This window comes from Pelodiscus sinensis, chromosome Z (assembly GCF_052426305.1).
Source record: "Pelodiscus sinensis isolate ZL-2025 chromosome Z, ASM5242630v1, whole genome shotgun sequence".
In the NCBI taxonomy this organism is placed as follows: domain Eukaryota; kingdom Metazoa; phylum Chordata; order Testudines; family Trionychidae; genus Pelodiscus; species Pelodiscus sinensis.
Window position 1 is genome coordinate 32234283 of NC_143085.1, and position 27261 is coordinate 32261543.

The 27261-nt window shown below is 44.5% G+C and overlaps 1 protein-coding gene across 3 annotated transcripts in view; it reads left to right on the forward strand.

The window, feature by feature from the left end:
• The window catches only part of CUX2 (cut like homeobox 2), a 281972-nt gene that overhangs the window by 176048 nt on the left and 78663 nt on the right, over nt 1-27261 (forward strand). For 2 of the 3 annotated variants that reach the window (XM_075898702.2, XM_075898704.2), the window contains exons 2-3: nt 884-994; nt 5119-5166. In XM_075898702.2, coding sequence (XP_075754817.1) covers nt 884-994; nt 5119-5166 — 159 coding nt within the window. The remainder of the gene's footprint in view (nt 1-883; nt 995-5118; nt 5167-27261) is intronic. The other variant, XM_075898705.2, reaches the window with a different exon arrangement.

Consider the following 27261-nt stretch of genomic DNA (forward strand, 5'->3'; position numbering starts at 1 on the left):
GAATTATGCAAATGAATTCCATGACTGTTAATGGGGCCATGTGCTCCCCTTGTGAAATTTGCAACTGCTAAAGTCAGGAAGAGAAGAAAGGGTGCAATGAAAAATACATGCCTAACAAATGTGGCTATGCATAGTGTTTTATCTCCCCCTTCCCTTCCCCAGCCTATATCTGCAGGCTTGGAGGGTGATTTTTTTTTTAAATGCCATTTTAAATCCTGCATCTGATTGCGGTTTCACACACGCAGGTTAGTGTTCTTCAAAACCAGCTTGATCTGAATCCATAATTCTTTAATGAAACATTTCCCTGCACTTGAAGTGAACTGTGCATGATTTACTGCGGGATACCCAAAAGGTCAGTTTACTTAATATCGGCACCTTCATTTTTCCAAATTCTGCTGAAATTAAAAAGCCATATATATCTTAAAAGGCATATTTATGAACACTTAAGCGTAAGTAAGTCATTGTTGGACTTCTTCCCTCTCTGCTGAAATATGGAATCTGGCAGCGAATCGGGTTTAGAATGAAATCTGGCAATACAATATGCTGCACTTTACTATTTTGACACTACCACAGTGATGTTTTTTTGCAGTTACTGTGGAGCTTATGTCACTGTTCCTTTTGGGAGCAAAGGGAGGGAGGAGAGGAGAATATTGATTATCAGAGTTTCTTGATTATCTTGCTTTTATTTTAGTTTATTTTATTTTGCATTGGATACATAGTCTCTTCAATTATTCATGCAACCTCCTTGTCGATATTGCACATGTTGGCTTTGTAAGGGAGGAAAATAAAATGCTTGAGAGAATTATGTGTATAGTTTTTTTTTAAAAAAAAGCATCAAAAACATCTTTTTTCTGTTTTTTGTTTTTGTTTTGTTTTGTTCCAGAAGGAGCTTAATTCTGTTGCTTCAGAACTGGCTGCACGGCAGGAAGAGAGTGAACATTCTCATAAACATTTAATTGAACTCAGCCGGGAATTTAAGAAAAATGTACCTGAGGTACAGTATATTTGCTGTTATAGAATTAACTCAGTAGGACAGCATATTTTCCTCTGTTCAAACTAGATTTTGAAAATCGTAGACATAAGTGACTAACAAGAAGGGAAGCTAATTAGCCACAAAGACAAATTATAGTCTCTAACCTTTGGGTTTTCTTTATTGCTTATTTTTGCTGTGCTCATGGCGCCATTGTATTTAAAGGTACTGATCCTGGGAGATGCTGCACAGTTTCTGCAAGGTGCTACTCTCACCTCAGTGATATGGAGGGAACTCAGCATATTGCAGCACCTCTCAGAATCGGACCAGACAGCATTTCCATAAACAGAACTTTGGGTTTATAAAAAGCAAGTGTTAAGCTGAGATCCTGGCATCCAGCTCTCAGCCCAGATGGGATTGGCACATTTTTATTTTATTTTTTTCTAAAATACTCTTTATTTTAGTCAGTTTGACTGTTTGTTAGGATTTTTTTGCCTCCGGTTTCAGATGCTATTTTCTTGCCTGCCTTTAAAAAACAAAATTATAAGGGGAGACTTTCAAAGGCTCCTCTACCCCAGGCAGGCAGGTACCTAGCACCCACTGAAAGTCACTGTGAAGGGATAGTGCCCTTTTGAAAATCCACCCCTTTGTTCATGAGACTCAGAGGGCCTGAAGCTAGCATAGCACCTTACTCCACGAGTAGCCTCACTGTTTCCAGTAGCAGGAGGTATGATGCTCTCCTTCGTGGGAACAAGGCAGGCAGGATGGGGCTCATAGAGATTTAGAGAGACAGGCAAGGACCTTTATGGTCTTGCCTGAAACATTCTCATTTTCCTTCTATCAGTTTTCTGATGTTCTGCCCCATAAAATTTAAGGCTGGGCTGAAGGGAATTGGGTCCTCCAGCCCCAATGAATTGCTGTGGCCTTTGGATACCTAACTAATTTCCTCTGACAAGTTTGACAATCCCAGTCTAGCTGCCCAAGGAATGGACTGTCTTCCTGCTAATGCCACTTTCCCATGGTAAATTTTCCTGATATCAAGCCTGAGATCTCCCTCTATGAATCTCATCTTCTTGTCTAGAAACCCTGCTTTCCCCTTGGTCTTTCTGCTGATGATATGTCTGTGATTTGTCTTAAATGGATTTTGCACGCATTTCAGTGATAACCAGCACTTTCTCTCACTACAGCATAGCTTTTAAAGATCTTAAAGCATGTACAGAAATTTGACACAGGAATGCAGCCACTGAAATGCAACCACATCTGGGGTGGTGGCTAACAGCTCTCACTAACAGTAGAGAGCAGGTTAGAACTGGAATTGAAAAGTACTTCATGCAACTGAACATGAAAAAGGAAATGAAGGTGATCAGGATGTAATGGTTATACTTTGGCCCATCACCGAGGTGAAAAAGTGCAAGGGGCTTGTTATCCAACACAAAGGGACAGAACCTCTGTGGTCTATCTAGCAAGTAAGTTGGCAGCTCCAGCAGCCATTTCAGTACTGATTCCAATTTAAAGGGTCCACATGGCAAAAATAAAAGGTGGCCAGCGTAGATGGGAGCAGCAGCTTTAATGTTTCCTTCCTGTTAATTCCAATGAGAGATTGGTGTTCTCTGCTCCTGTCAGTTTGCCTTTTCAGCAAAGGCCCTGGCGGTCTGTAATGTGAGCCATGTGCTCTGGGAGTCTATTTGTTTAAAATCAGTAGGTGAATTGGGTACAATGAAAGAGAGTGTCCTTGGGCCTGATCCAAATCCCGGTGAAGACAAGTGAAAGCTTCCTGTTGAATTCAGTGAAAGCTAGATCTGGGTCAAACGACTCTACCCACAAGACATGTCTGATGCAAGAATGCATTCTGCAAACTTCCACTGCTTAGAAATGTCGAACTAACTCAATTCTGAGTGTGCATGCACTAGCTGATAGCTGGTATGGATAGAGTTAATCATATCTCCCTGAGCAAAATGCCTATCATAGATGTATACCCTTATTCCCAGAGCAATCCAGATTTTGCCTTCACATCCATGTGAATGGGAGTAACTCCAGTAAGGCCAGTGGAGCAATTCTGGATTTACATGGGTGTGGGAGCAGAATGGGCCAATATCCAGGGTCCCCACTGGGTTCTGTAGCAGTGGATTTTCTCCCAGAAGAGACCACTGGAGTGAATGTTCAAGATCTTCTCTGAGCTTAGATAGAAATGGGCATCTCGAAGAGAAGTCTGCCTTTATGGATTGAATCCTGGCTCCAAGATGAATCAGCCTTATAGGCCCCACACTTCCCAGCTCCTCCCTTGCTTGGTCTTGGCTCAATGCCCCTGTTATCCAGTGTAGGCCTCCTTTCCACAGGGTCTTTGTCTCCTGCAGGGCTTCATTGTGAGGCCTCAATGGAAGTCACCAAGTGCATTTCCATTTGGGGCACATGACAGGGTTTGAACCCTGGCCCCCAGAGATGACGGATGGGTGCCCATTTCCACCAATCCCCTGAATTGTCTCCCCCTGTTGGCTGCACTTGAGAACTAGCCAACACTGCTTCCACTGTGAGGGGAATGGATAAAGTGAGTGTACAGCTGATGGAAGGTGCTGGAGCATAAGGGTGTCTCTTTATCAGGCTCAGGAGACCCTTCACTGGGCCCTGTGGGGAGCCAGCTCCAGGTCCCCTGGAAGGGGTGGGCCTGGGAGTTAGCCTCTTCCAGTCAGCTCTTCAGTGCTGCCAGAGCTGCAGGGTGCATGCCACTAGGGGCTCTTGTGGTGATTTAAAGGGCCCAGGGCTCTAGCTGCTGCTGCGGCCGAGGTAGCTGTGGTGGTGGCCAGGAGCCCTGAGGCCTTTTAAATTTCCAGACTAGAGCTGCCCCCTCCAGCCCCTTTGCCCACTCCCCATCAGCAGCCTTGCGGGCTTGCCAGACTTCTCATTCCCCAGGGTTCCAGGCAAAATTGTTCAGCCCATCATGAAGCCTGTAAGGGCATGTCTTCGCTGCTCTGGTACCCAAGCGAGCCAGAGTCATGTTACCTCAGGTTGTCCACACAAGCTGCACGCTCAGCCTGGGATTAGAGTGGAGACATCTCTCAATCCCCGTGTCCCGTTTGGTCCTTGGCTCACCATGTGAGCCTTTCAGTAAAGTACCTGCTGGTATGATTTGTGACTGGAATTTCAGAAGCATTGCTCCCACTAATTGTCTTGCTCAGCTCCTCTGAAATTCAGGTCCATAGGAACTGGCTCGGCCATTGGGTAAGGTGACTGCACTAGCTTTGTGAGAAGAGGAGGTGCATGCTTACCATATGCTGGGCTCCCATGAGTTGTATTCCCCATGACACAGACAAGGTCAAGCCACATACCTTGGGTTATGACAAGGTTAGCAAGGATGTGACTGGGTAGCTTTGTGCAGGCAGTATCCTCTGCAGCACTGTTATCTGGCCATCACTGTAGCCTCAGGGAAGAAGTCTCCTCTGTTGATATCTCCCCCTTCCATAGCTTGGCCATGCTTGGGTGGAAGCAAGAATCTAGAGTCTTTGAGGCAGTGATGTCTCCTTGTAAACACAAGTATGCAGAAGAGCAGTTAGTGTAGAGAGCACATTCAACGCCTGAAGAATACTGACTAGTTCAGTGTCTTCCTGAATTACGCACACTCCCCTCAGATACTGCATGACACCAATGTTGCCTTCGACGCTGGGATCACAGTTGCAGCTCCTGCTGAACGTGGCCCTAAGAATGTTCCTTTTGCCATGTAGGAGACCCATTTGTAGCTGCGCTGGGGCACTGTGCTTTGAAAGGCTCATTGGCAACAGATGCTGCAAAGGACGAATGTGTCTTGGTAGGCAGAGGACAGGAGGGGAGGGTTTGCTTACCCCCAGTGAAGAAAAAGTTGGGGAGGGAATAAGATTAGTGTCATTCTGCTGGCCTCTTGCAAAGACTCATTTAGTGTAGACATGCTGTGGATTGAAACCCTTTTCACCCTTTGTCAGCTTTTAGACTGTGGTAGGCTAAGAGTATTTATTGAGAAGATTAAGTCCAGTCAGGGCACCAGCTCTAAAGCTTCAGAAAAGAGACAGACAATGGCTCATGTCCATAGTTCAGAGTGTGTAGATCTGTAGCTATGTACAAATACCACTGCAGAATCATACGCTATCTGATTCTGGTGAACTCTCTGGTCTCTCTTTCAGGAAATCAGAGAGATGGTGGCTCCTGTCTTAAAGAGCTTCCAAGCAGAGGTAAGAAGCCATCACTCGCAAAAGGTACTCTGTCATGATGGTGTTTGCAGCTGGACAGATTAGACAGAGATGGAGACCAGGGATAAAAAAAAGCAGACAGACACCAAGATCAAACTGCACAACACTTGCGCAGCCTGCTCCTCTTTTCCAGCTCTCACATGCTTCCTTTGAGCCCAGTGAAGCCAGTTTCATCCTTTCGTCCATCCCTCTCCCGGTACTGATTGCTCCTAGTTGGTACTGTATTCCCCCACCTAGTCATCTTACAAGAGGTCTTAGGCATTTTATATGTGCAAATGTACTTTCCCAGCTTAGGTACCAGTCTGACGTGGAGAGATTTAAATCCTTCCACAGGGGAGGGCAGTGTGGGAGAAATACCACACTTCAGAACGTTTTTTTAAATGATTGCTCTTCTGGGGGGCTGCTTTCTGTGTTCTTCTAATGTGCTTAGATTGAAACCCCTAGAGAGATGTAGGCACTCAGCGCTCACCACCAGCAACACATTAGAATCTGTCATCTGCTGAGCATTACATTACTTTAAATCTGTCTCTTTGGAACACCAGAACGGCATAAAAAATATTAAAGTAAACAATAACTGGATTTACACAAATGCGGCTGATTTCCATATTTCTCATCACTTCATTTTATTACTCAGTTTACTGATATGCTCATTTATTTATAGGGCAATCCAGTATTGATTCATTCCAATGCACTATGCATAAATACACAAAAGAGAGTGATAACAATAGGAATACATTTTCAGGGTTTTAAATACTGCTTTTTTCCCAATAGCTTTCATTAGCGCCGCTAGGAGGGGATGAGCTATATGCTTTGGAAGGCCCAGCCTGTCCCTATATGCTTTGGGAGGTGTGACTCTGAATTCACAGCAGTGTAACTCAGATCAGAGTCTGCCCGCCTGACTCCACATTTTCTTTAGAATCCTCTTCACTGATTCAGCTTTTCCCAGGAAGGTTTTTGCCCGGGGGGTTTGAGGAGCTGACTTTGGAAGACGGATAGGAAGAGGTCTGTAAGGCTTTAGATGTGTTGGCCCCAATCCTGCTCCCACTGAAGTAATAAAAGTATCACTGAATCCACTGGGTGCAAGATTGGGCAAGTTATTGGGAGAGGAGTTGTTTTCTGACTCTTTGCGGGGCTGTATTCTGCCCTCACTCACCCTATGCAAAGCAGGCTCAGAGTCAAAGTGGCTGTGCAGGTGACATTTGCTAACTTCCTGCTCTGTCTCCATTTGGTTGGCTCTGATCTTTGCAAGTGTCATCAGTCAAAACCCTTCCTCAGGTCAGTGGGAATGTTGACTGAGTAAAGGCTACATTGTTTGGCCCATCCTCAGTCCCTATAAGGAACAAATGGCTAAGAGCCATTGTGTTAAGTGGTGAGCAGCATCTTTCTTCAATGAAAATCAGGATAGCACCATCGACTTCTTCAGAACGATATTGATTTATAACAACTGGCAATCTGCCCCTTTGTTTGGGTATTAGCAGGGGAAGTCCAGAAATCCAGAGAACTTTGGGCTCTTTGCATGAAATCCTCCCCTTCCAAGCTTCAAGGGCTGCCAAACCACTCACAGGTAGAATACCTGGTGATGCTGGATTTTTTTCCTGTGGCTTATATTTCATTAAACATGAATATTTACAAGGGAGAATACAGCACTACATCATATTAGTCATGGGGAGTAGCCAATAAACCTTGTGATAATGTCAAGGTTCCCCCTTGTATTTTTTCTTTTAAACGGGAAGAAAAAGAATTTTTTGAAGTAACAACCTGTGTTTCTGAAGTCACCATCACAGATTGTGTAGATTTAAGTGCCGATATCTTCTATATGCAGATTCTTAATAGGAGGGGGAAGTTGTGGGAAGGAGAAGGGAATAAATTGTACCCACTGAGAATAAAAACAGCTTTTGTTTTCCATCCTGATTAGATAAAGGCTGGTTTATTTCCTTGGCAGAGAATAACAAAAAAGCTGCCCGTGACAGTAGCTTAATGGCAACAGCTTGAAATGGACAAAGTTTGAATCTCCTTGCACAGAGAGAAAAGAGCAAACCAAAAGCCCTGCTAATTACAAAAGTTGCTTTATGAAAGATAATTCAAAGCAATAATTTAGCAAACATAATCAAGTAGCGCAGATGGGGATTTTGATGAATAGTTTGCAACATGCAATTAGCAGCTCTTGCAGTTACATATCATTAACCCTCAGAGCACAAAAATTATTTTCTCATTATTAGATGAAAAGGTAAAATTAAGCTGACTAGACAGTAAAGGAACAAACTACAATTAATTACCTTCATTTATTACAGTCATTATTTTAAACTTATTTTTTTTCTCCAATAGATAGATGAAAACATCTAAATTAAAAGTTTTGTTATGCTAAATCAGAGGTGAAACTTTCCAATCCATCTGTATACTGGAGCAGCTCTGCTGTGGAAAGGAATGCTTCATCTTCCACTTGGCATGTCTGATTGAGCAGATATTTTATTGCAGATAAAAAGACAATTTAGCAATAATAAAAGCTTTATAATACATCTTGTTAAACACGGGAAGTAAATTTAAGGGTTGAGGATCAAAGGCTTTAAAAAAATGTTACACCCTATTTCTTGGTCCTGGGTGTATGTTGTTTACAGAGAGAGCCCACTAGAGCCAGGTGTCCTTCTTATTCTGTATCTGTAAAGTGGCTACTGCATTTTGGGGCCAATATAAATATGTTTTGTTGAAGCAAGTCTCCTTTGGTTGATATGAAATGAACATTTCTAAAAGGCTGTGGAAATGGAGCATCTATGCCTGGAATGTCAAATTCCAAATTCTTCTTTGTGAATCCCAGACAACCCAGTTGAAGTCAGGGGAGTAACTGGGAGCTGAAATTAGCTGTTGGACCCTTGGGGGAAGAAAATTCCTCTCACGCAGATGCCACCACACCAGTGAAATGATGCTAGGAATGCCTGACTACTTGCTTCCTTATGGGGAGTTGAAAAGATGGAATGTATCCAGCGGTAAGTTAAAACTTCCCTTGCCTTTGGTGAGGAAAGCCAGTAGAGTACTCTCTATGGGCATGTCTACACTAGGAAATTATTTCAAAATAACTAAATTCAACTTAATAACTCCTGATTTTACAAAATTGAAATAGCGTGACCCCACTACAGGGAAACCTCGAAATTAGTCCAAGGCAGGTTTTGTTAATGTGGATGTGCTACCTCAACTTAGAGCCCCAGGAAGAACTGGAGAGTATTACTTTGAATTACTCTAGGGACCAGAGTAATAGCGGTACCAGGGCATCCACACTATTGCTATTTCATAATAACTATTTCAAAATTAGTGATATTCCCCGAGAAAAGCAGGAGTTCAGATTTTGAAATAAGAGGCCCATTATGCCAAAATAACGGGGCTTGGTAATGTGGACACACCACTTATAAATTCAACTTTCAGGGTGTTATTTCGAAATAAAAACTTAGTGTAGACCAGGGCTAAATGTTCAACAGCAAGGGAATTGTGCATCTTTCTCATGTGCCAGATCTGACCACTGGAGTATAATGCCAAAATGCAGGTAAGAGAAGAATGTTTGCAACAGAGCCACTTTTGAGTCTCAGACTTTGTCTATACTTCTAAAGCCACAGCAGCGCTTTAAAGTGAAAGTGTGACTACGGCAGGAGCACTGGGAGAGAGCTTTCCCAGCATTCTGTGTAAACCTCCTCCATGAGAGAAGTAGCACAGAGCACTGTGAGGCCATTTACACTGGCAGTTTACAGCGCTGTAACTTGCTGCACTTGGGTGGGAAAGGTTTCACACCGCTGAGCCAGAAAGTAACAGCACAGTAAAGTGGCAGTGTACACTAGCCTCAGTGAACTTTTTGTGGCAAACTCCCAGTGCCATGAATCTGTGTCCAGCAGAGCTGGCTCATGCAGAAATGAGAACAGATGGGGAAAAACTTCATTTTTTTTCCTGCAAGAAATGTTCCTTTAAAGAACCAAGTGTAAAGTTTGGAATGTGCCTTAGGATATCAGATGGGTCTATTTAATAGCAGACATGTTTTATGTACATCTTTGGGTGCTGTTTCAGAGTCCCAAGCATAGCAGTAACTGGGGAATGTATGTGCATGCTGTTTAATTTCATTAAGGGAGGAAAGGGCCCAGACTTTGAATTAAATGGATGGAAACATGGCAAGTAATGAACAGATGTCAGAGATGTAAATCCTGTATGGAATGACAAACTGCACACAAGCAAGAGACAGAGCATGTGTGTGCACCTTATAGATCTAATGCCCATGTCTGCACATGTGTTAGTCAGTGGGGGGAGGGAGGGTTACCCTAGTAAGGACAGCAGGATGAGGACAGGTAAAGGTGGTAGGCGTTGAATACTAAGGGGCAAGTTACAACTGGTCTGCACAGGTATCTTGGATGGGGGAGATGGTGCAGGCATGTAGAGGCAGGCATGACTATGGTCCAGCTACCAGCATACTAGCCAAGCAGTGCTGAGTGGCATGCCAGCTTTGCCTTTTCATTGCTGCATCCCGCACCCAGCACTCCAAGCCATGCTGCCTGATAAAGGCATAATCTGCCTCCCCAGTGTTCTGTCACCAAGGGTGCTTCACTCTGTCTCCAAGATGGAAACATTTGGTGAGAAATGTAAATGTCTGTTGGCTTTTAGAAACTAGTTTAATATTATCCACTGGACCCAGTCTTCACTGGTAGCATTTCCTGTGGCTTCTGGGAAACTTGGCTTGGAGAGTTTTATGCACTGCACTCTCTTGACCTTGCCCAGTGCATTCATTTGCTTTTTGCTGCCATCTGGTCGGACACTCAAGCCAGGGGCCTTATCTTGAGAGTTGCTGAGCACTCAAAACTCCCGGTGGCTTGAGTGGGAGCTGAAGGTGCTTAGCACCAATTGGGGATAATCCCGAGATGTCTCTAATTTCTTTGGCAGCCCATGTTCTATTCTTACAGGCTTATCTCTACCCCAAGTAATGCACCTCCCCCAAAACAAGTCCAGACTGACAGGTTGCTCATTGCCCCCCGCATGTCATCTTTCCTCTTCAGAATTGTTGTAACAGCTCTCTGAGCAGCTTTAATTATAGATTAGAGCCTGATTCAAAGTTGTCAGCATTATTAGTGGATATAATTAAAGACCATCTAAAATTTTAGGTGTAAGACCTCAACTCAGAATTTTCTTGCTTTGTCTTTTTATTTCCTGACCCATAATGTTGTCTTTAAAGCACATCAAGTGTTCTGTATTAGTGCTAGCGGGATTCAAGTCACTTACTGAAAAGTAATTTGCTTATATATAAAGGACCTTTTACAGACCCAAGCTTTTCTGGTGATATGCTGGATTTTTGAAGTTAGCAAATCCAGGAGCTCCTTAAAGATGTAGCACAAGTGGGATCCATGGACAGTTCATAAAATGGGTGAAGGCCTAGAAGGGCTTCTGTATATGAAGAGACAAATAGAAGATAGAGTCTAGTTCAGAGAAGAGGTAGAGAAAAGGACTCCGAGAGATACAGACTCACAAATGATTGTGAGAAGGTGCGTCTGGTTCTCCTAGGGCACCTCTACACAGTACTGTTATTTTGGAATAACTGATGTTATTTTGAAATAACAAAGAGCGCGTCTACAGAGCAAACTGTTATTTCAAAATTATGTTGAGATGAAGGACTTCTTACTCCAACTTTTGTAGTCCTCATTACACGAAGAGTAAGGGAAGTCAAAGGAAGAGTGTTCTTCCTTCGACTTCCTGCTGTGTAAACAGCACTAAAAGCTGAATTAAGCTATTTCTACTTCAGCTTTAGAATTGACATAGCTGAAGTTGTGATCTTAATTAGATTTTTGCCCTGCTGTGTAGACATACCCTTATATACTAAGATAAGGCACCACTCTAGGAATCACATTTAAAGTCGACAGAAGAAAATACTATTTTACATATTACAGAATTGGCCTGTGGAACTCTGTGCCACAAGACAGTGCTGAGGCCAATTGATAAGTAGGATAAAAAAAAAATCAGACATCTTCTACAAAAAGTTCTTTCACAAGAACCCTGCAGTATAAATGTAGCCTATGAGTACAGAAGGTGGGGGACCCAAAAGAGACTTTAAAGTACACTGCCAGTAAAGTCTTCTGCTTAAAAACTCCTCAAGGTCATAGATTCCCTGACCTTGGTAATACACTGCCACCACCCAAATGCGAACCCAGGAAGACACACGTGATAATTGCTTCCTGTTGTCTACCCCAAACTCTTTAACCCTTCCTCAGGAGAGATCTTGAAAACAATAGCTGACCTTTTAGTCTCAAGCACATACCCACAGAACCTCTTGCCTTCTGGAACACAGGAATCCGATTATAGTCTTTAAAGGGTGATCTATTAACAAAATAAGAAAGACATACTTGGTAAAGCATACATGGCTGCTAGATGTTACAGAGCAACTGAAAAAAAAGATTAAAGCTCAGAGAAATTCTACCCTGGGATTCAGTTTAAAAGTTACAGTATAAGGAGAAGGCACATGGGCTCAGCACAGAGGAGTCCACAAACCAAAAAATAAAGAAAATAAACAGATCGCATCTAACATTCCCTGTTCACTTGCATATCTGCTGTTCCAAAGCTTAGTCCTTTCTAGTCATGGATATTGCTGGAAATTCCATGCTTTGTTCCTGGCTTAACTCATCTCTCCTCTGGCAGATCCTGCTTTTTCAAAATTTCACACTCTCTTTTCATTGGCTCTGCTGGGTCCCTGCCAACACTTCCTGAAGACCCAGAATCTCTTGGTTTAACCCTTACAGGTAATATAGTTAACTGAAAGGCTGGGATGTCCAGTAAAGTGTAATTTCCCTCCCTTTCATCATAGCATCTTAGATGACCCCTTGAAGCAGTGAGTGGCTGGGCACGCTTTCCTTAGGGAGGAATGCAGGTAAGGCTTGATGGCAGCATGTCTACAGGGAGGGGGCCAACCTCCCAGGTTACCTACTCAGTCTTCAGCCTCCCATACATTCAACAGAGTCAGGGTTCTTCTTTGCTGGGATTTCTGCTTATACATCTCATCTTCTACACACAGTGCCACAGCTCATCACATCCCACCCTTCTGAGCCTGGTGTTGCTAAAAACATTAGGACTGAAAGCTTGGACTAAAATGAGGCCTACGGCGTAGCCACTAATTCTGACCTCAACAGCCTAATCTGGCTCAGGATTTAGACTTCCCAGTATGGATCCTCCCTAGACTTTTCAGGGTTCAATATCCAGGTCCCAATTATATAGCATGGGCCCATTTCCAACCTTTTCTCCTCCTGTTCTGGGAGAACAGGTCTCTCCCATCAGCCTTGGTTTTGCTGGAGTTGCTCCCAATTCGTTCCGGTGTGATAGGAGGCTTGAACTCTTGAGTGCCCTTGTGCTGGTCTTCCCATGGTGCTTTTGCCATTGCTGGCAGAGGAAACACAACAGGTTCCACAATGTAACTTACACTCCACACTATCCTGCAGCATATCTAGCTCTGCAGAGATGGGGAGAGTGCCAAGAGAACAGGGAATAAACGGGGCAAGTCATTACAAGACAGAAAATTTGTTCCAGTGAGTGATTCTCCTACATCCTTGTATTGAGTAAAAAGCCCACATAAGCAAGCTTTTAAAAGCAGGTTTAGCTGCAGCACCATCTGTACACCCTTCTCTTCCTCCACTCCCACCACTCTTCTTTTTCACCAGTCAAAGCCTGCTTCCCCCATCCTCACCCCAGCCCTTAAAGGCTTTTAGGAAGTTGGAAAGGAATAAAGCTTCTTCAATGACCCTTTCCCGCTGGCCATCTAAAATCAATGTGCTCCTCACAGCCTTGTTCATTTCACTCTGAAGCCTTTCATTGCAGATTAGACATCAATACAAGATGGTTTACAGTTGCCAGCTGTCAGTAAATGCACTAAAAATAAAATTAAACCCAACCATAAAAAATAAAGCAAAAAACTGTATATTGGTGAAAAGGACAAAATAATCCTGAAATATTTCCTCCCTCTACTTTGCTATAAATTCTTTAATTGCCTATACGAATAGAGTTGTCTAGTGGTTAGGGAGCCAGTTTGGGATTTAAGAAAGCCAGGTTTAATTCCCAGTTCTGCTACTGCCTGTCTGTGTGGCCTTATCCAAGTTACTTAGTCCTTCTGCAGCTCAATTCCCCAATCACATACTATATCACTTGATGCTATGAGGATAAATAGAGTAAAGATTATGAGTTGTTCAGACATCTTGGTGCAGGGGGTCAGATGACAGCTGTAAATATATAAAAGGTATAATCCAAAATTGCCTTCAAATAATAATTCTCTGGACTGTACAGCCCCAACTATGAAATCAGGTAAGCCCCTGCTCTGCAGGGCCAGGCCTTTATGTATCTAATTACAGGATTGGGGCCCATTGGTGCCTTTTGTTATGTGCTGCAGTCTGCATTGCCTGACCTTTGAAAATGTGTCGTCATAATTTATGAGTGTCAGGACAAAGCATGAATGTTCTCAGTAAATGAATTACTTGCCACTTGGCATTCCTGTCTGGGCAGTTCTCCGGCAAAGCTTACAGCATTTAAGTCGTGGAATAATGCTTGCAGGTCGTGATTTTTCATATTAATTTTATCTTACAATATTTATAGAGTGGCTTGAATTTGTTGGGCATTTTGCAAACAGTCAATGAGATTACTCACAGGAGTAATGTTACCCCCCCCCCCAAATGTATCGATTTAGACTCAAAATGGACAGCCCAGATTGTCTGGCTGTTGCAAGAAGCCCAGAGTCTCACAGCCGAGTCTTGTGAGCAACTCAATAATTCCCCCTTTACTCTGGGTGCTGTGCCATGTGGTGGTGGAATTCTTCAAGGCACTGAGCATTCTGGTTCCAGCCCAGCAAAGGCCTTCAGCATCTGCGTGTCTTTGAGCATGAAGGTTGTCCCAGTGAGGCCTGTGGCACTATGCAGAGTTTTGCTCGCTGAGAATCTGGCTTCAGGAGTTTTCCCAAGCCATTAGATGAAATATCGGCTCTCCCACAATGCAAGAGGGATGTTTTCTGAATGGTGCCCAGTGGCACCACCAGGGATCCCTTCCCGTTTCCCCTCTGAACGACTTGCCTAATGAGGCACTAGTGACTTGCCTGGCAAACAGTAAAATGGGAATGCAAGTCACCTGAAACATTCTCTTTAGCTATGAACTGTGTGTTGGAAGATATCAATGTCTTAGCTTAGCTCAGATCTGCACTTACCCCAAGATTGATGCTCTGGAAATCCATTTCCCGGGGTTTGACTTAGTGGGTCTAGTAAAGACCAATTAAATCAACCGCTGCTGGCACCTCTGTCAACCCGGTCATGGGGTCACTAGGAGTAAGGGAGGTCAATGGGAGAGTTTCTCTTGTCAACCTCCCACACTGGGGATGCCACAGAAATTCAACTTAAAGTATGTTGACTCCAGCTATGATATGTTTGTAGCTGGCGTGCTGTATCTTAGGTCAACTTTCTCCCCCAGTGTAAACCTGTCCTTAGTGAGCTCCCCTCCTGACTTTCTGGTAGAACCCACAGAGGCACCAGCTGATAAAAGTGGGTAATTGTTTTACTCAAAGTTTTCTTTGGAGCCAAATCCTATGGGCTATAAAAATCCATCACCACCCCTTTGAACCAGAGCTAGAACAGCTTCCAAATGTATTCCCTGGGCCTGCTGTTGTTGTGCTGGTCCCAGGCCTTGTTTAAAAGTTAGCAGGTGTCCCATTAGCAAGGTACTTCCCAGTCTATCACATCACACCAACTGCTGATCCTTCGCAGTGTTTTCCCATCTAATACGAACAGGTGCTTTAAAAAAAAGACACAATCTGCCCAGGGCTAGGTCCATAGAGTAGTGTGCATGGCTGAAATTTTGAGGTCTGACCCCTGCACATGCTTTCTCCCAGAATCCGGGAGGTGGACTGGGCCTTGCACGCAAAAGGCTTACAGCAGGAGTGACCAAGTGGGATGCTCTATTCATTAACTGATTTTTGGGATTGATCTTGAGCACCCAAGCCCTGCCTGACTGCAGGCCTGATGACAAGGAGGGCAAGCAAGGCAGTTGGCCCAGGACCTGGAGATACAAATGAACCCAGAACTCCCAGCTGGTGCTACTATAGTGACAGCCAGAACTGTGGACCCTTTAAATTGCCCCAGAGCGCAGCCACAGCCCCACTCCTTCTGCCCAAGGCCCCATCCCTTCTGGGAGTGCAGAGCTGGCCCCGCCCCCACTTTGTCCAGGGGCCTGGTGAGTCTGTCAGCCCCCCTGCCTGGCTGAACTTTGCAGTTTGGAGATCAAGGGTGGACCAGTGGTTAGGGTGCTGGTCTGGAATGTGGGAGACCCAGCTTAAATTTCTGGCTTTGCCAGAGACATTCTATGATACCTATGAGTATCTCTGTGCAATAGAGATGCTGTATTGCTCTATCTGTACAATAGGGAAGTATCTGTAGATTAGGCAGTGGCCTTCCTCATGGGGATGCTGCAAGGATAAATACATCACAGGTTGAGAGAACAGCCACACTGGGTCAGATGAAAGGTCCATTCTAGCCCAATATCCTGTCAACTGACAGTGGCCAGTCCTGGGTGCCCCAGAGGGAATGAACAGAACAGGAATCATCAAGTAATCCATCCCTTGTTGCCAGTTCACAGCGTCTGGCAAACTGAAGCTTAGAGACACCATCCTTGCCCATGATGGCTACTAGCCATTGTTGGACCTATCCTACATGAACTTACCTAGCTCCTTTTTAAACCTTGTTATAGTCTTGGCTTTCACCACATCCTCTGGCAAGTAATTCTACAGATACTTCAGTAATTGGGGACCATCTACACCATAAATACTTAGCGAAATGTCCAAGATCTTGTGATGACTTGTGATGTCCCCTCAGACCTTTGCATAATGGGAGGTTGCCTGTATGGAGGCATCCCTGAGCTGTTGGATCTGACCACTCACTGCCCCGAATATCTTAGAGAAGAGGTTTGGTTTTTCTGATCTCTCATACAGAACTTCTCCTTACAATTACTCCTTCACCAGCTGCTTGGTTTTGGCACACTAATAAATAAGATACAGCTTGGATTTTATGGTGTTTGAAGATAACCATGATTCCCATTATGCGAGCAAAGTTAGCAAGGGGTTAGTGTGATGAGAGGGAGAATTCCTTGGAAAAAAATCTAATGAGATTAACATCCTTTGACTTTAATATCAGGAACTTTGCCAAAGCATCATTGAGCTTGTCAGGAAGTATTACCACAAAATTAAGAACCAGCAGCAATTTTCTTTCATTCAGTATCATATGCTTTATACAGTAAATTATTAATGCTTTTTTCCCCCTCTGTTAAAGCAGTTATTTGCAGCGGTCTTGGTATATTTCTCATTAGAAATAACATCATCTAAAGAACTATATTGATTATTTTTTTTTAATCTTAGATTCACAAACGTGAACCACATATTTATATGACATTCCCTTTAACTAGAATTCTCCTGCTTTATTTTTATGTTATTGATCTTTTTGACGTGAATTGCTTTTTGGCCTCGTGAAAATGTTGTAAGCTTTCTGACTTCAGAGAAATAGAGTCCAACTTGAGTAGTGCTGGAAAGAAGGATAACTCCTATGTCCCAGGGTAATATCCAACATATTTAATGACAGTTAAATGCAGTGGCTCCTTAGTGTGTTTTCAGAGTCTCAATGTTTACACGCATTTTAATGGACTGGGTGGCAAAACCTGAGTGGTCTTTGGAAAATATTTAACCCTTGCCCTTCTGAGCTGCTGGCTAGCAGGGCAGCAGAATGCTGGGGAAAAAACGTGGCTTTCAGACAGCAAGCATGTTCCTGATTTAGCTTTCATCCCAACATTTCGTTTCATTTCACTGTTAGGCCTGAGCGACGAGGGGCTCGGCTGATGACTGGGTGATGACTGAGGAAACTTGTGGCCATTAGCCACAGAGCAGATATGGCCTGTTGGCAGCTCTTGGTCAAAATTGTCTTTGATCCCTGTCTGAGGCCTACCTATGGACTGAGCCAAAGGTCAGTGCAGGTGATAGGAAGACTCCCCACTGAGTTGGATGGGCTTTGGGTCAGATACCGTGTTCCGGTGACGTGGCCAGTGGCAGGCCACGTGGAGTTTGGTGCACGGCCTACTAAGGTTCCCTGCACTCCCTAGGCAGGTGTGAGGATCCACGGACTGGCAGGTAGAGACAGGTCTGAAGCCCATGTCAGAGCTGGGATTGGGACACAGGACTTCCTGCAACAACGTTTGGTTTCTGCTGCGCCTTCCCCCAGGGTCCCTGGCCTTTTCCAGCACTGCAGGCTGGCCACAGGAAAACATTGCCCCTGACTGCCTCACCCTGGAAACCTGCCCAGCTCTCCCTCCTGAGCTTGGCCTGAACTCTCCTCATTCTGACCAGACACTCTCCCCTACCCTCTCCCTCTCCACAGCCAGCAGGGTAACTCTTCTGCCCCTCTTTAGACGTCATCCTGTCTGGGGATTAACTGCAGCCCAGCCCATCTCTGCTAGATAACCATGCACACCTCTCCCTCCTGCAGAATCCATCCCCCTTTCTCGGCTCTTGTGAGCCACTTCTAAAGCCATGGAAGCAGCTGGGCTTTGTTAAGGGCTTTCTCCCTTGCAGCCCAGCTCAGCTGGGACCTTTTCCTCCCTTTCCAACCCAGCCTTCATTTTCCTGCCTCTCCAGGTGGCTGAGGCTGTAGCCTTCCCTGCAGGATCCCTTGTTCCTTACTACTCCTGCCTTTGCTGCACACTCACCCATCCCTTCCCCTGTCTATTTTCCAGAAATATTTTCTGGGCTAGGAAACCTGCCTGTGCTTTTGTCACCTCCTGTCTGCAGCCCTCTGTCAGCCCTGGGGCCAGACACTGCTGCAGTGCCTTCTGCATCCTTTGGGCCTACAGCAGATCACATCTGCCCTCCTTCCAGAGAAGCTGGTGTCTTCAGAGGTCCCTTTTGAGTGCATCTCCCTTTCCGTGCTCTCCTGTTATTGTCTATATTCTTCCTTTCCAGCAGTGCCTAGGACAATTACACTCTGCTCTCTCCAGCCATTATAAAGCCCTCATTCCTGTGCCCCTCAATCACTCATGTCCCCATTTCGGCTGGGACCCGAGAGTGCTGCCTTCTCCCCTTTCTTTGCACAGCCCCTGTCACTATGCCGACTGCTTGTCCCTTGAGTTCCTCAGTTATTGCAAGGAACGTGGCATCAAATGGGCCCCAACTCTGAAACAGCTCTGGTCTGTGGGTTTGCAGGACAAGATTCCCACTGTGGACATTATGCAAAGCTGAGGTGACACCTTCCCCTCTTGGAAAAGTGGCTGTCTCTGCCAAGTTACCGTGTGGCTCTCCTCTCCATCTGATCTGGGCCTCTCTGTCACTCCTGGATTGCAACACTCCAGCTCCCCTGCCCCCTCCCCCTGTGAGTGATGAAAATTAGGGATGTAAAATCCCATGTAACTAGTTAACAGGTTAAAGGGGAATGGGTAAGGGCTACAGGGGATAGGACAAACCCACCATGGGGCTGCTCTGGCCTGCAGTGGGCCCGCGGGTATGGAGCAGCCCCCAGATCACAGGAAGCTGTTCCAGAACCTGTAAGCCTCCCCCATTAAGGGTGAGGCTCACCAGTTAGCCATTCACATCCCTAATGCAAAAGGCGACCCCACTCCACAGGCAGAAACCTGAAACACAGGCTGATTTTGTGGCTTGTTTACAGTCATGCAGCAAATCTGCAGGTGAGTCAGGAAATGAACACAAAACTCTTTGTCCCAGTTCTGTGCTTTGCCCACTAGGCCGTTCTGCCTACCCCAGTTTTACAGCTTGAGGGATTTTTACACAAGTGCTGTATTGGATCGCGGCAGCAAGATATGTGGCTACATTGTGCAGTGTGTTCCCATTAACTCTCGTGGGTATGTATTTACTCCCCTTTGCCATGCCAACTTCATTCCATGCCAACTTCAGGCCAGGATACCACCATATCACTTAGCAGTGGGCATTCTTTTTTCTCCCTCACCACGTCTGGTTGGGGTGTGTTTCCTGGGAAGAGACTAGATGCTTTAACATGGAACAGCTTCAAGGCCAAGTTTGTACTTGCTTGGATGTTCAAGTCAAGATATGCAACTCCAGCTAGGTTAATTGCATAGCTGGCGTCGACATACCGTGATTCAAACTTTGGCGCCATCCCCACAGTGGAAGGTTGATTGGAGAAACTTTCCCATCGACTTTCTTTACTCCTCAAGAGGAATAGAAGTACTGGTGCCAATGGGGGAACTCTCAGCATTCGATTTAGTGGGTCTTTGCTAGACCTGCTAAATCAAACTTGCCTTAGTCTGTGAGTAATATAGACGTGGCCCAAGTTTCAGTTGAGATGCAGTGTCATCAGAAGAAACAGGAGTTAGGAGGGTTCTGTTCTTGCTCCTAACCTCGTCATGTGACCTGGGACAAGTCATTTAAGTGCGTCATGCCTCCATTTTCCTGCCTTTTAATGGAGGATGATGACACTGCTCCAGCTTTGTACAGCATCTAAGACCCTTGAATGGCAGATGCTATACATGGCCAAATGACTATGTGTTCACCTGGCTGGCAAAAGCCACACATTTTAGCATCTGTGGCTGTTGCTCAGAGAGCTTTTCGTTGGAGTTTGTTTTATTTCAGCTAGTCATTGGCCTCTGCCTTTTTTTAAATTTCATTACCAGCTTCACTGTGGCTGAAAACAAATTACCTTCTCATAGTCAACCCAGTTACAATCCTTTCTCCAGTCTCTGATCACATTGCTCTGCTGCCAGTTTCACAGTAATTCCTCTGTCGTGGTCACTTTGGTCTGATTTTTACTGCTTGTACTTTGCAAGGGCTGCCTGTCTGTGAAAGGAAGCTGCATTCGAAATTGGAAGGGCACTTTCTTATATCACTTTCCTTAAGGAAACCTAGTAGAACTTTTTTAAAGCATTTTTATGATCTGTAAAGAACTCCTGAGAAGTTTTGGCTTTTTTTTTAAGGGGATCATTTTATTTATGTATGTGAATGTTTGCTAGGTTAGAAAGCCAGGCCTCATCCATTGGGTCTTCAGGGAAGAGCACAAGACACTTAGAAAGTTTAGTAGGGCAGGACATCACATCTTTAAATTGGAAATCTGATGAACTTAGGAAGGGAAGTGATCATTGTATATTTGAATTAGTTGGGAGTTTAACAAAAAACAAGGGTTTTAAAGAGGTGGAAGCAAGGATCCATTTGCTAACTAAAATAGCAAAAAGTTTTGAAGCACTCACAGTGCATCTTGAATCTCCAGCAAGAACCGGGGGAACCATTAGGAGCTGCAATTTGGGATACTTTTGCCAAACTTAATTACAATTTTATTGAGCCAACAGTCTGATGAACAATGTTATTAAAGGAACAGCCCCATATTTAAAACAGGTGTCCCTACTTTTAAAAATATGAGCAAATTGTCCCGTATTTTCTACTTTTTGACTCCCATCAGTAGTGGTGGGTCCTACTGATGGCCAGATCCTTGCTCACTGGCACAGTGGTGGAAGGAGAGAGGTTGTCCAGTGGCTGACGATGGGTGTGCAAGACTGGTGGTCAGGCAAAGCTACAGTTCGTGGGAAAACGTCTCTGCCCCTCAGCTGAGCTCTGGAGTTGCGAGGAGGAAGCAATTTCCAGCCTGTAGGCCCCCAGACAAGGGCACTTCGCCCCCCCTTCATAAGCTGCCCCCACCCTAGGTCCTGTCCCAGGGAGCACGGGGCTGCTCTGTCCCTAGGCACCCTCCCCTGCTGAGCCACCTCTCTGGCCTGGTTGGCTGAAGCCCCTGCAGCCGGGGTCCCTGGGCTCTGGTGCTCAATGCACCCTCAGGCCTCAACCCCTTCCTGCCTGTGCTGTAGCCAGGGGACAGGGGGCAGCTGGGTTGGGTTGGAGGCCAGCAGCAGCCTGGAGGTGTGAGCTGCCTTCCTACATCTTTGGGTGGCAAGGGACGGGCTGCTTCTATCCACAGAGGAGTGGGGGAGAGGAAGAGATGACCTCTGGAAAACCACGTCCTCCCCACCGCTATGCCCCCCCCAAAGCAGATCCCACCGATTCCCTCCTGCGCTGCGCCCAGAGGCTGCTGCTCGCCACCCCAACTGAAATCTGGGGGCCTGTGACCCTGTGTGCCCCTCACATGTTGCTGTGAGACAGTGTGGCACCAGGTACCAGGAGAGGGGGGTACATCCTGGGGACCCAGTGAGGCCTGGCAGGTAGAGGGCATTCGGTAGGGAGGGTTGGGTCAGGTCGGTCAGTCACCCCCATTCCCAGGTGAGAGAGGTGTACGGGAATGAGTGTGTCACCTCTCTCTAGGCAAACCTTAGAGATAAGAAGGCAAATAAAAAGACTCCAGCAACACTGCATTCCTTTTTAACAGGGGCTCAGTCAACTTGATGTTAATTTGAACATTTGTAGTGCATAGTTCTGATTGATTGCCACTTAACTCGCTTGAATACGAGTAATTTTACCAGATGTCCCATATTCAGCACAGGGAAATATGGTCACCCTACATAGAACTCTTAGAACAAAGGATACCAGATTTGACAATAAGAGGACAACAAACCTGATTCACCTTCCCCCCCATGCCCCTCTAGTCTTTCTTTATTCTTTTGCAAGCCTTGTTTATACATCACACACAGATACAGACAAAAAGAGGAGGGGAAAGGGATGCAAACTATGATTTTCCTCTCCTTCACAATTTTGTATGTAGCATTTGGAATTCTCCCTTGCTGTGTTCCTACTCTCAGACAGACAGACAAACACATCCTCTCTCTCTTTCATCCTAGATTTGATCTCCTTTTCGAAATAATAAAACCACCCTGATGCAATTTGCAACCTGCTCATTCTGCGATGAGGACGGAGGTGGTCATAACTTTGGTGGTTAACAAAGTTATGATACTGGGAAAAATCAACAGAGATAGGAAAGTTTAACCGTTTTGCCAATCAATTATAACAATATTTCTGCTTCCAAATGTTTAAAAAGTTGGCTTCATAAAGTATAATCATGGCACAGAGGCCAGCATGACAATAGTAATTAATTAGGCTATTATGCATTCTACAGTGATAATTGCTTTGCTGGAAAGTCACCAACCATGAAAAAGACCCTGCATATAAATGTAATTCATCAATCCAAGTTGTTCCAGCACAGTTGCATTTTCTCACCTGGAGTCAGTGTGCACTCTGTAAGGAAACAAAAAAAAAATAATGTTGCATCGATACGTAATAGCTGAGTGCTTGCCATGCTTGGGATCATCTGTGGATTTTGCAGGGGTGAGAGAGAACAGCAGTTAAGTGTAAGTTTAGCATCTCAAATGGTCATCTCTGTGATCGATGGCTGGCAGGAGGCATTTCAGCTCTTCTCCCATTACTGATGGCAATCAGGAGGGTGGGAAAACCAGCCACTCTGACAGGTTGTCCACAAAACACCGCACAAAGGAGCTGGGAGTTTGCATTTGATCTGAGTGAGGGCCTGATAGGATTATACTCTTGTGGGCAGTGCCTCTATGCCAGCACTGAGACTCAGGTGAAGGAAAGAGAGCTCTGGAAAATGTGTGGGTGGAAATTGGATCTTTATTCTGCAGCATTTGCTCTTTGGGTGGATTTCACCTCTGCGCAGAGAGCCTAATCCCATCTATACCCTCACAGTAAGTCTTAGGTCGTGGCACCTTAGCTTGGCTCTGGGCCCTCTTCCCAGGGGTGAATTCCATCCAATGAGTCCAGAGCCCTTTTGTAAATAATTCCACATCCAATCTTGTATGTATGTGGTTGCACATGTGCTTCCTTGTGGCATCCACCTTTTCTTCTTATCTTAAAGAGATGGTCTTAGATTTAAAATGGTCTCCTTTTATAAAACAGGGTCCTTGCCTTGAGTAACTAACACAAAGTTCAGTCTAAGTAGCTTTTCCCCTTTTGTGCAGTTGGTTCTCTCTTTGTCTTTCACTCTACTCAAGCTGCAAAAATCCACTGGCCAAGTTTGCTTTTTGTCAATTTCGCCTTTCTCGCCTGCTCCAAGCATCTTGAAGCAGTGTTTGAGCAATAGATATCTTTCACTGCAAATGTTAGTATAAATTGAAGCCCCAATCCTTCTACTTTCTCTCACCTTTCTTGTTTTTCAATGCATGTGAATATTTGTATTGCTTTCCAATTTTTTTTTAAACTGTTCTTTCTTGCTTTAGGACAGACCTTACATCTTGGATCTAAATGATCACTTGAGCAGGTATCACAACCCAAAATATTTTATTCAGGTTGGGGAAGGAAATCGAACCCAGCCAGTCACATAGTAGAAAATGTCTCTATAGTGTGATATATTTTTCACACTACATGGTGATTTGAAATTGGATCTGATGGGCCAATTTCTATCCTGCAGTAAGAAAGGCATAACTGATTAAATGAAGTGACACAGGTGTACATCAGTGCTATATTAGACTATATTTCTCTCCCCATACACACAAACATTCTTGCTGCCTTTTACCTGGAGAAGGACAGCTGGCCACATTGTGCCATTGGGTTTTATGCAAAACTCCTTGCTAGTTCCAGTGAGGAGTCTTATTTAAAAGCCAGATGTTTTCAAAGATTTCCGTGCAGAGACCTATTGTGGAAATTCAGACTTTGGTGCAGCTCAGCCAATGTTATTGACCCATATAAGAAAGGAGTCCTGAGCAGGCTAGTACCCTTTATGTAAAACTCAGCCCGAGGGCCAGCCTTGAAAAAGGAAGGGTAATCCGATGAGTTGGGGTTGGTTGATTAGTCACGAGCAGCTCCATTTCAGTTACAGTCTGACATTTAACTTTTTTTTAGAGCTCAGGTAAAATACCAACCTCCAGCTCGTCACGTTCCATCCCAGCCAGTGTAATATATAATCCCCATGACTGGCCCAGCAGAGCTGCATCGGGCATTTAAATAGCTTCTCTGTGTCCATGCTCACTTGATGACTTGGAACATACCAACACATATTCCTTACGCTCTTGCTCCCCGGCTCTAGCTAAGGGAAGCCAGGAGGGTTCTCAGACAGAAGTGGCGCTGTGCAGGGAAAATCAGAGAGGGAATTTCTTCCCTATTGGGCACATTGCCACAGGTGGAGTGTTCATAAGCACTCAGTGTTGGCCTGGCTTTGTGCCCAGTGGGAATTTACCACTGACTCCCTAGGCACTTTGAGAATGTTTGAAAATGAAGTCCTAATATACAGAGGGTCAGATCTTGCTCCTGTTGATATTAATGACAAAACTTCAGTTAACTGGGAGCAAGTGCAAGCTCCAGGTGACCAAACTTCCACCTCATCCCAAAGCAATGGGGCCAAATATTCATTATTGACCAGGAAGTGTTATTGTTTCATATTGTGCTGCATTGAGAAACTAGAAGAATTGGTCCCATGAAGCCCCAAACCTGATGCAATGTGCTGTGAAGTCAGTGTAAAGATTGCCATTGACTATGATGGGCACTGAAGGTTGGTTTCACTTTTGAGTTGGGATGTATTAGCTCTATCTTCTTTTGCTGGGTTTTCTGGTGTCACAGGGACATAGTCAACCCTAAAATTTTGACTGAGATTTTTTTTTTAAATCAGGAAAACAATTCAGGGCCAGTTTTCTAAAAGCTGATGTGTTTTAAAAAGTACTACAGGTTGAACCTCTCTAGTCTGGCACACTCTGGTCCAGCAACATCCGTGGCCCAGCATAATTTGTGCTTAGCCATGTGCCCATGGGGGTGGCCAAGTTTCCCATGGTCCCATAAAGTTTGCGGCTCCAGCCACCCATCCTGGCTCTCAGTGTTCTGTGCTGTTATTTAACTCTAATTCACCCCTAAATGTCTTCTAAGAACCTAGTAAGAATGGAAATGTTGGTAACGCTGCTAGACCATATTGACCTTTCATGGTTTGGGAAATTCTTGGTTTGGCACCAGTCATGCCCTGAGGGTGCTGGACTAGAGAGGTTCAACCTGTATTGGGATAAAAAAACTCAACAGCATCCCTAGCAGACTTTTTCAAGTGTATTTATTTATTTTGCTGATCCTCAAAACTAACAGTTCCTAACAACGTATTTTCCAAAGCGGTTTGACGGTCCATCCAAAAGGAAGGAAAGATACACTCGGAGTGTCTCCAAAAAGATTTTTTTCTGCTTTAAAAACTCAAGCAATTGTCTGATATTTAGGTGGATTATCTCTATTCGGAAAAGGTCATTTAATTTTTTTTTAGCTGACATTTCCTGAAGTTTACTAGGACTCTGAAAGAGCAGAGCCAACTACTGGCTTAAAATACCATGGATGGTAAAACTACAGTAGCATGTCAGAGCATACCTGTCACATCATTCTAGTGTGTTTCACTGGGATACTCTCAGCTCCTGCTTTAAAAAAAAAAAATCTATGGATGAAATTTACTCCTTGCCCCAACAAAGTCTAAGCAAATAGTCTGGAATCTGGGGTACAGAATTCACATACATCTACAAGCCAGTAGCAAGCTGTAAAATGGGCAACTGTGGCTGCTATTTCAGATGCTGAGTTTGACTGAGATTAGGTTAAGGTGACATCTCTAAGTAGTGTACAAAAAATTAAAGCATGATGAATAGGTGGAGTCCCACAGAAAGCACATCTGAGCTATGACTGTTGAGGGGTTTTGGAGGTTCCCTGTTATTTTGCTTCCAGGGTTCAAAGCCAGTCAGAGGTCAATTTCTTGTAGCCTGAGAAGATTCTTAATGAGGTCACAGGAACTCATGTAAACTGTGCCAACGTGCTGAGAAGGCACTTCATTTTATATTCCAAGGGCTGATGGCATGGCTTCCAAGGGCCTCCTCATGATGGTGGGGTGGCACACAGTCTTCTGGGGAACTTACCCCATCTTGTCCCCCAGCAGCTTCATTAACATCATTGGCCTGGACACCTTGCTGATCACATCATCTCCACTGCAGTCAGTGTCCTGTGAGTCCTATTTTGCTTATGTCTTCCCAGCTTAACTGACACCACAGCCTGGCTGCAGTGCTGGGAGGAGACTCTGGCATAAGGGGCAGATGGGTGTGGCGATCACCCCTGCAGCTGATTAAACTGCTCACACTTTTACACAATCACTTGGGGGTTTCCCTGGCTTCATGGCAAACTTCACCTCCTAGTGCCTTCTGAGAAAAGATTGCTGGAACCAAGAGAGGTCTATAGAATGGCACAAGCTTCCATGGAAACAATTGAAAAACCTATAGGATGAAACCCTGGCCCCATTGCAATCATGGCAAAACCCATGATGGCATTTCACCCATCACATTTAAACCAGTGAGGTCCTTTGTATGGATTATTGGAACTAGCCCTGTGGAATTCTGGACTCTGGAAAGAATTCTCCATTAAGTCCTATGGGAAGCTTTCTAGCCCTATAGTTCTTTCTTACTACAGGTCTTTTCCATAAGGGTTAAGTTTATTTAACATGTGGACACAAAATCTTTTGTATATTTCTAAGATAATGCATTGATAAATTGATTTGAAAGTTTAAAGGGCTTTGAAAATGAAAAGCATTATGGGAGCACTGCATGTCCATGTTATTTATTACTATGTTTTAATAAAGGCAGTATAAAGCTTCAGAATGCTTGCTGTAGTAATATTTAGCATTTGAGAGCTTTGCCTGAGTATTTCCATTTATTCTCTTAATTCTAATTGTCACCACTTCCCTTGCTTGCCCAGTGCCTAAGGCATGGCCTCTTGAATGCGGAGGATTCTGCCCTCCTTCACAGTGAGTTTGCGAGGATAAAATTCATTAGTGACTGTGAGGTTTCTCAAATATAGTGAGGAGGGCAATATTATATAAGTAGACAGAGTTCCTCTTAACAAAAAAACAAAATTTGTTACTCTTGTACTCTTTAACTATGTGTGTGTGTGCGCGTACGCATACGTGTGTACCCACAGGTGTATATGAGTGTGTACTGAATGATTGTGTTCTCTCCTAGAAAAAAGAAACTAGTTCAGTACTGAAAGTAAAACCCCCTATTGTGAGTGGGTTTTAACAAACCTGTTGCACAGAATCACATACTTTTTGGTTCTGACTAGAAATGAATGCTAGTCTCTTTTCCATTGGAATAGAACCAGTTTTGTGAAACCGACCAAAATGCTTCAAAAATGGAAAAGACATTGAAGCACCT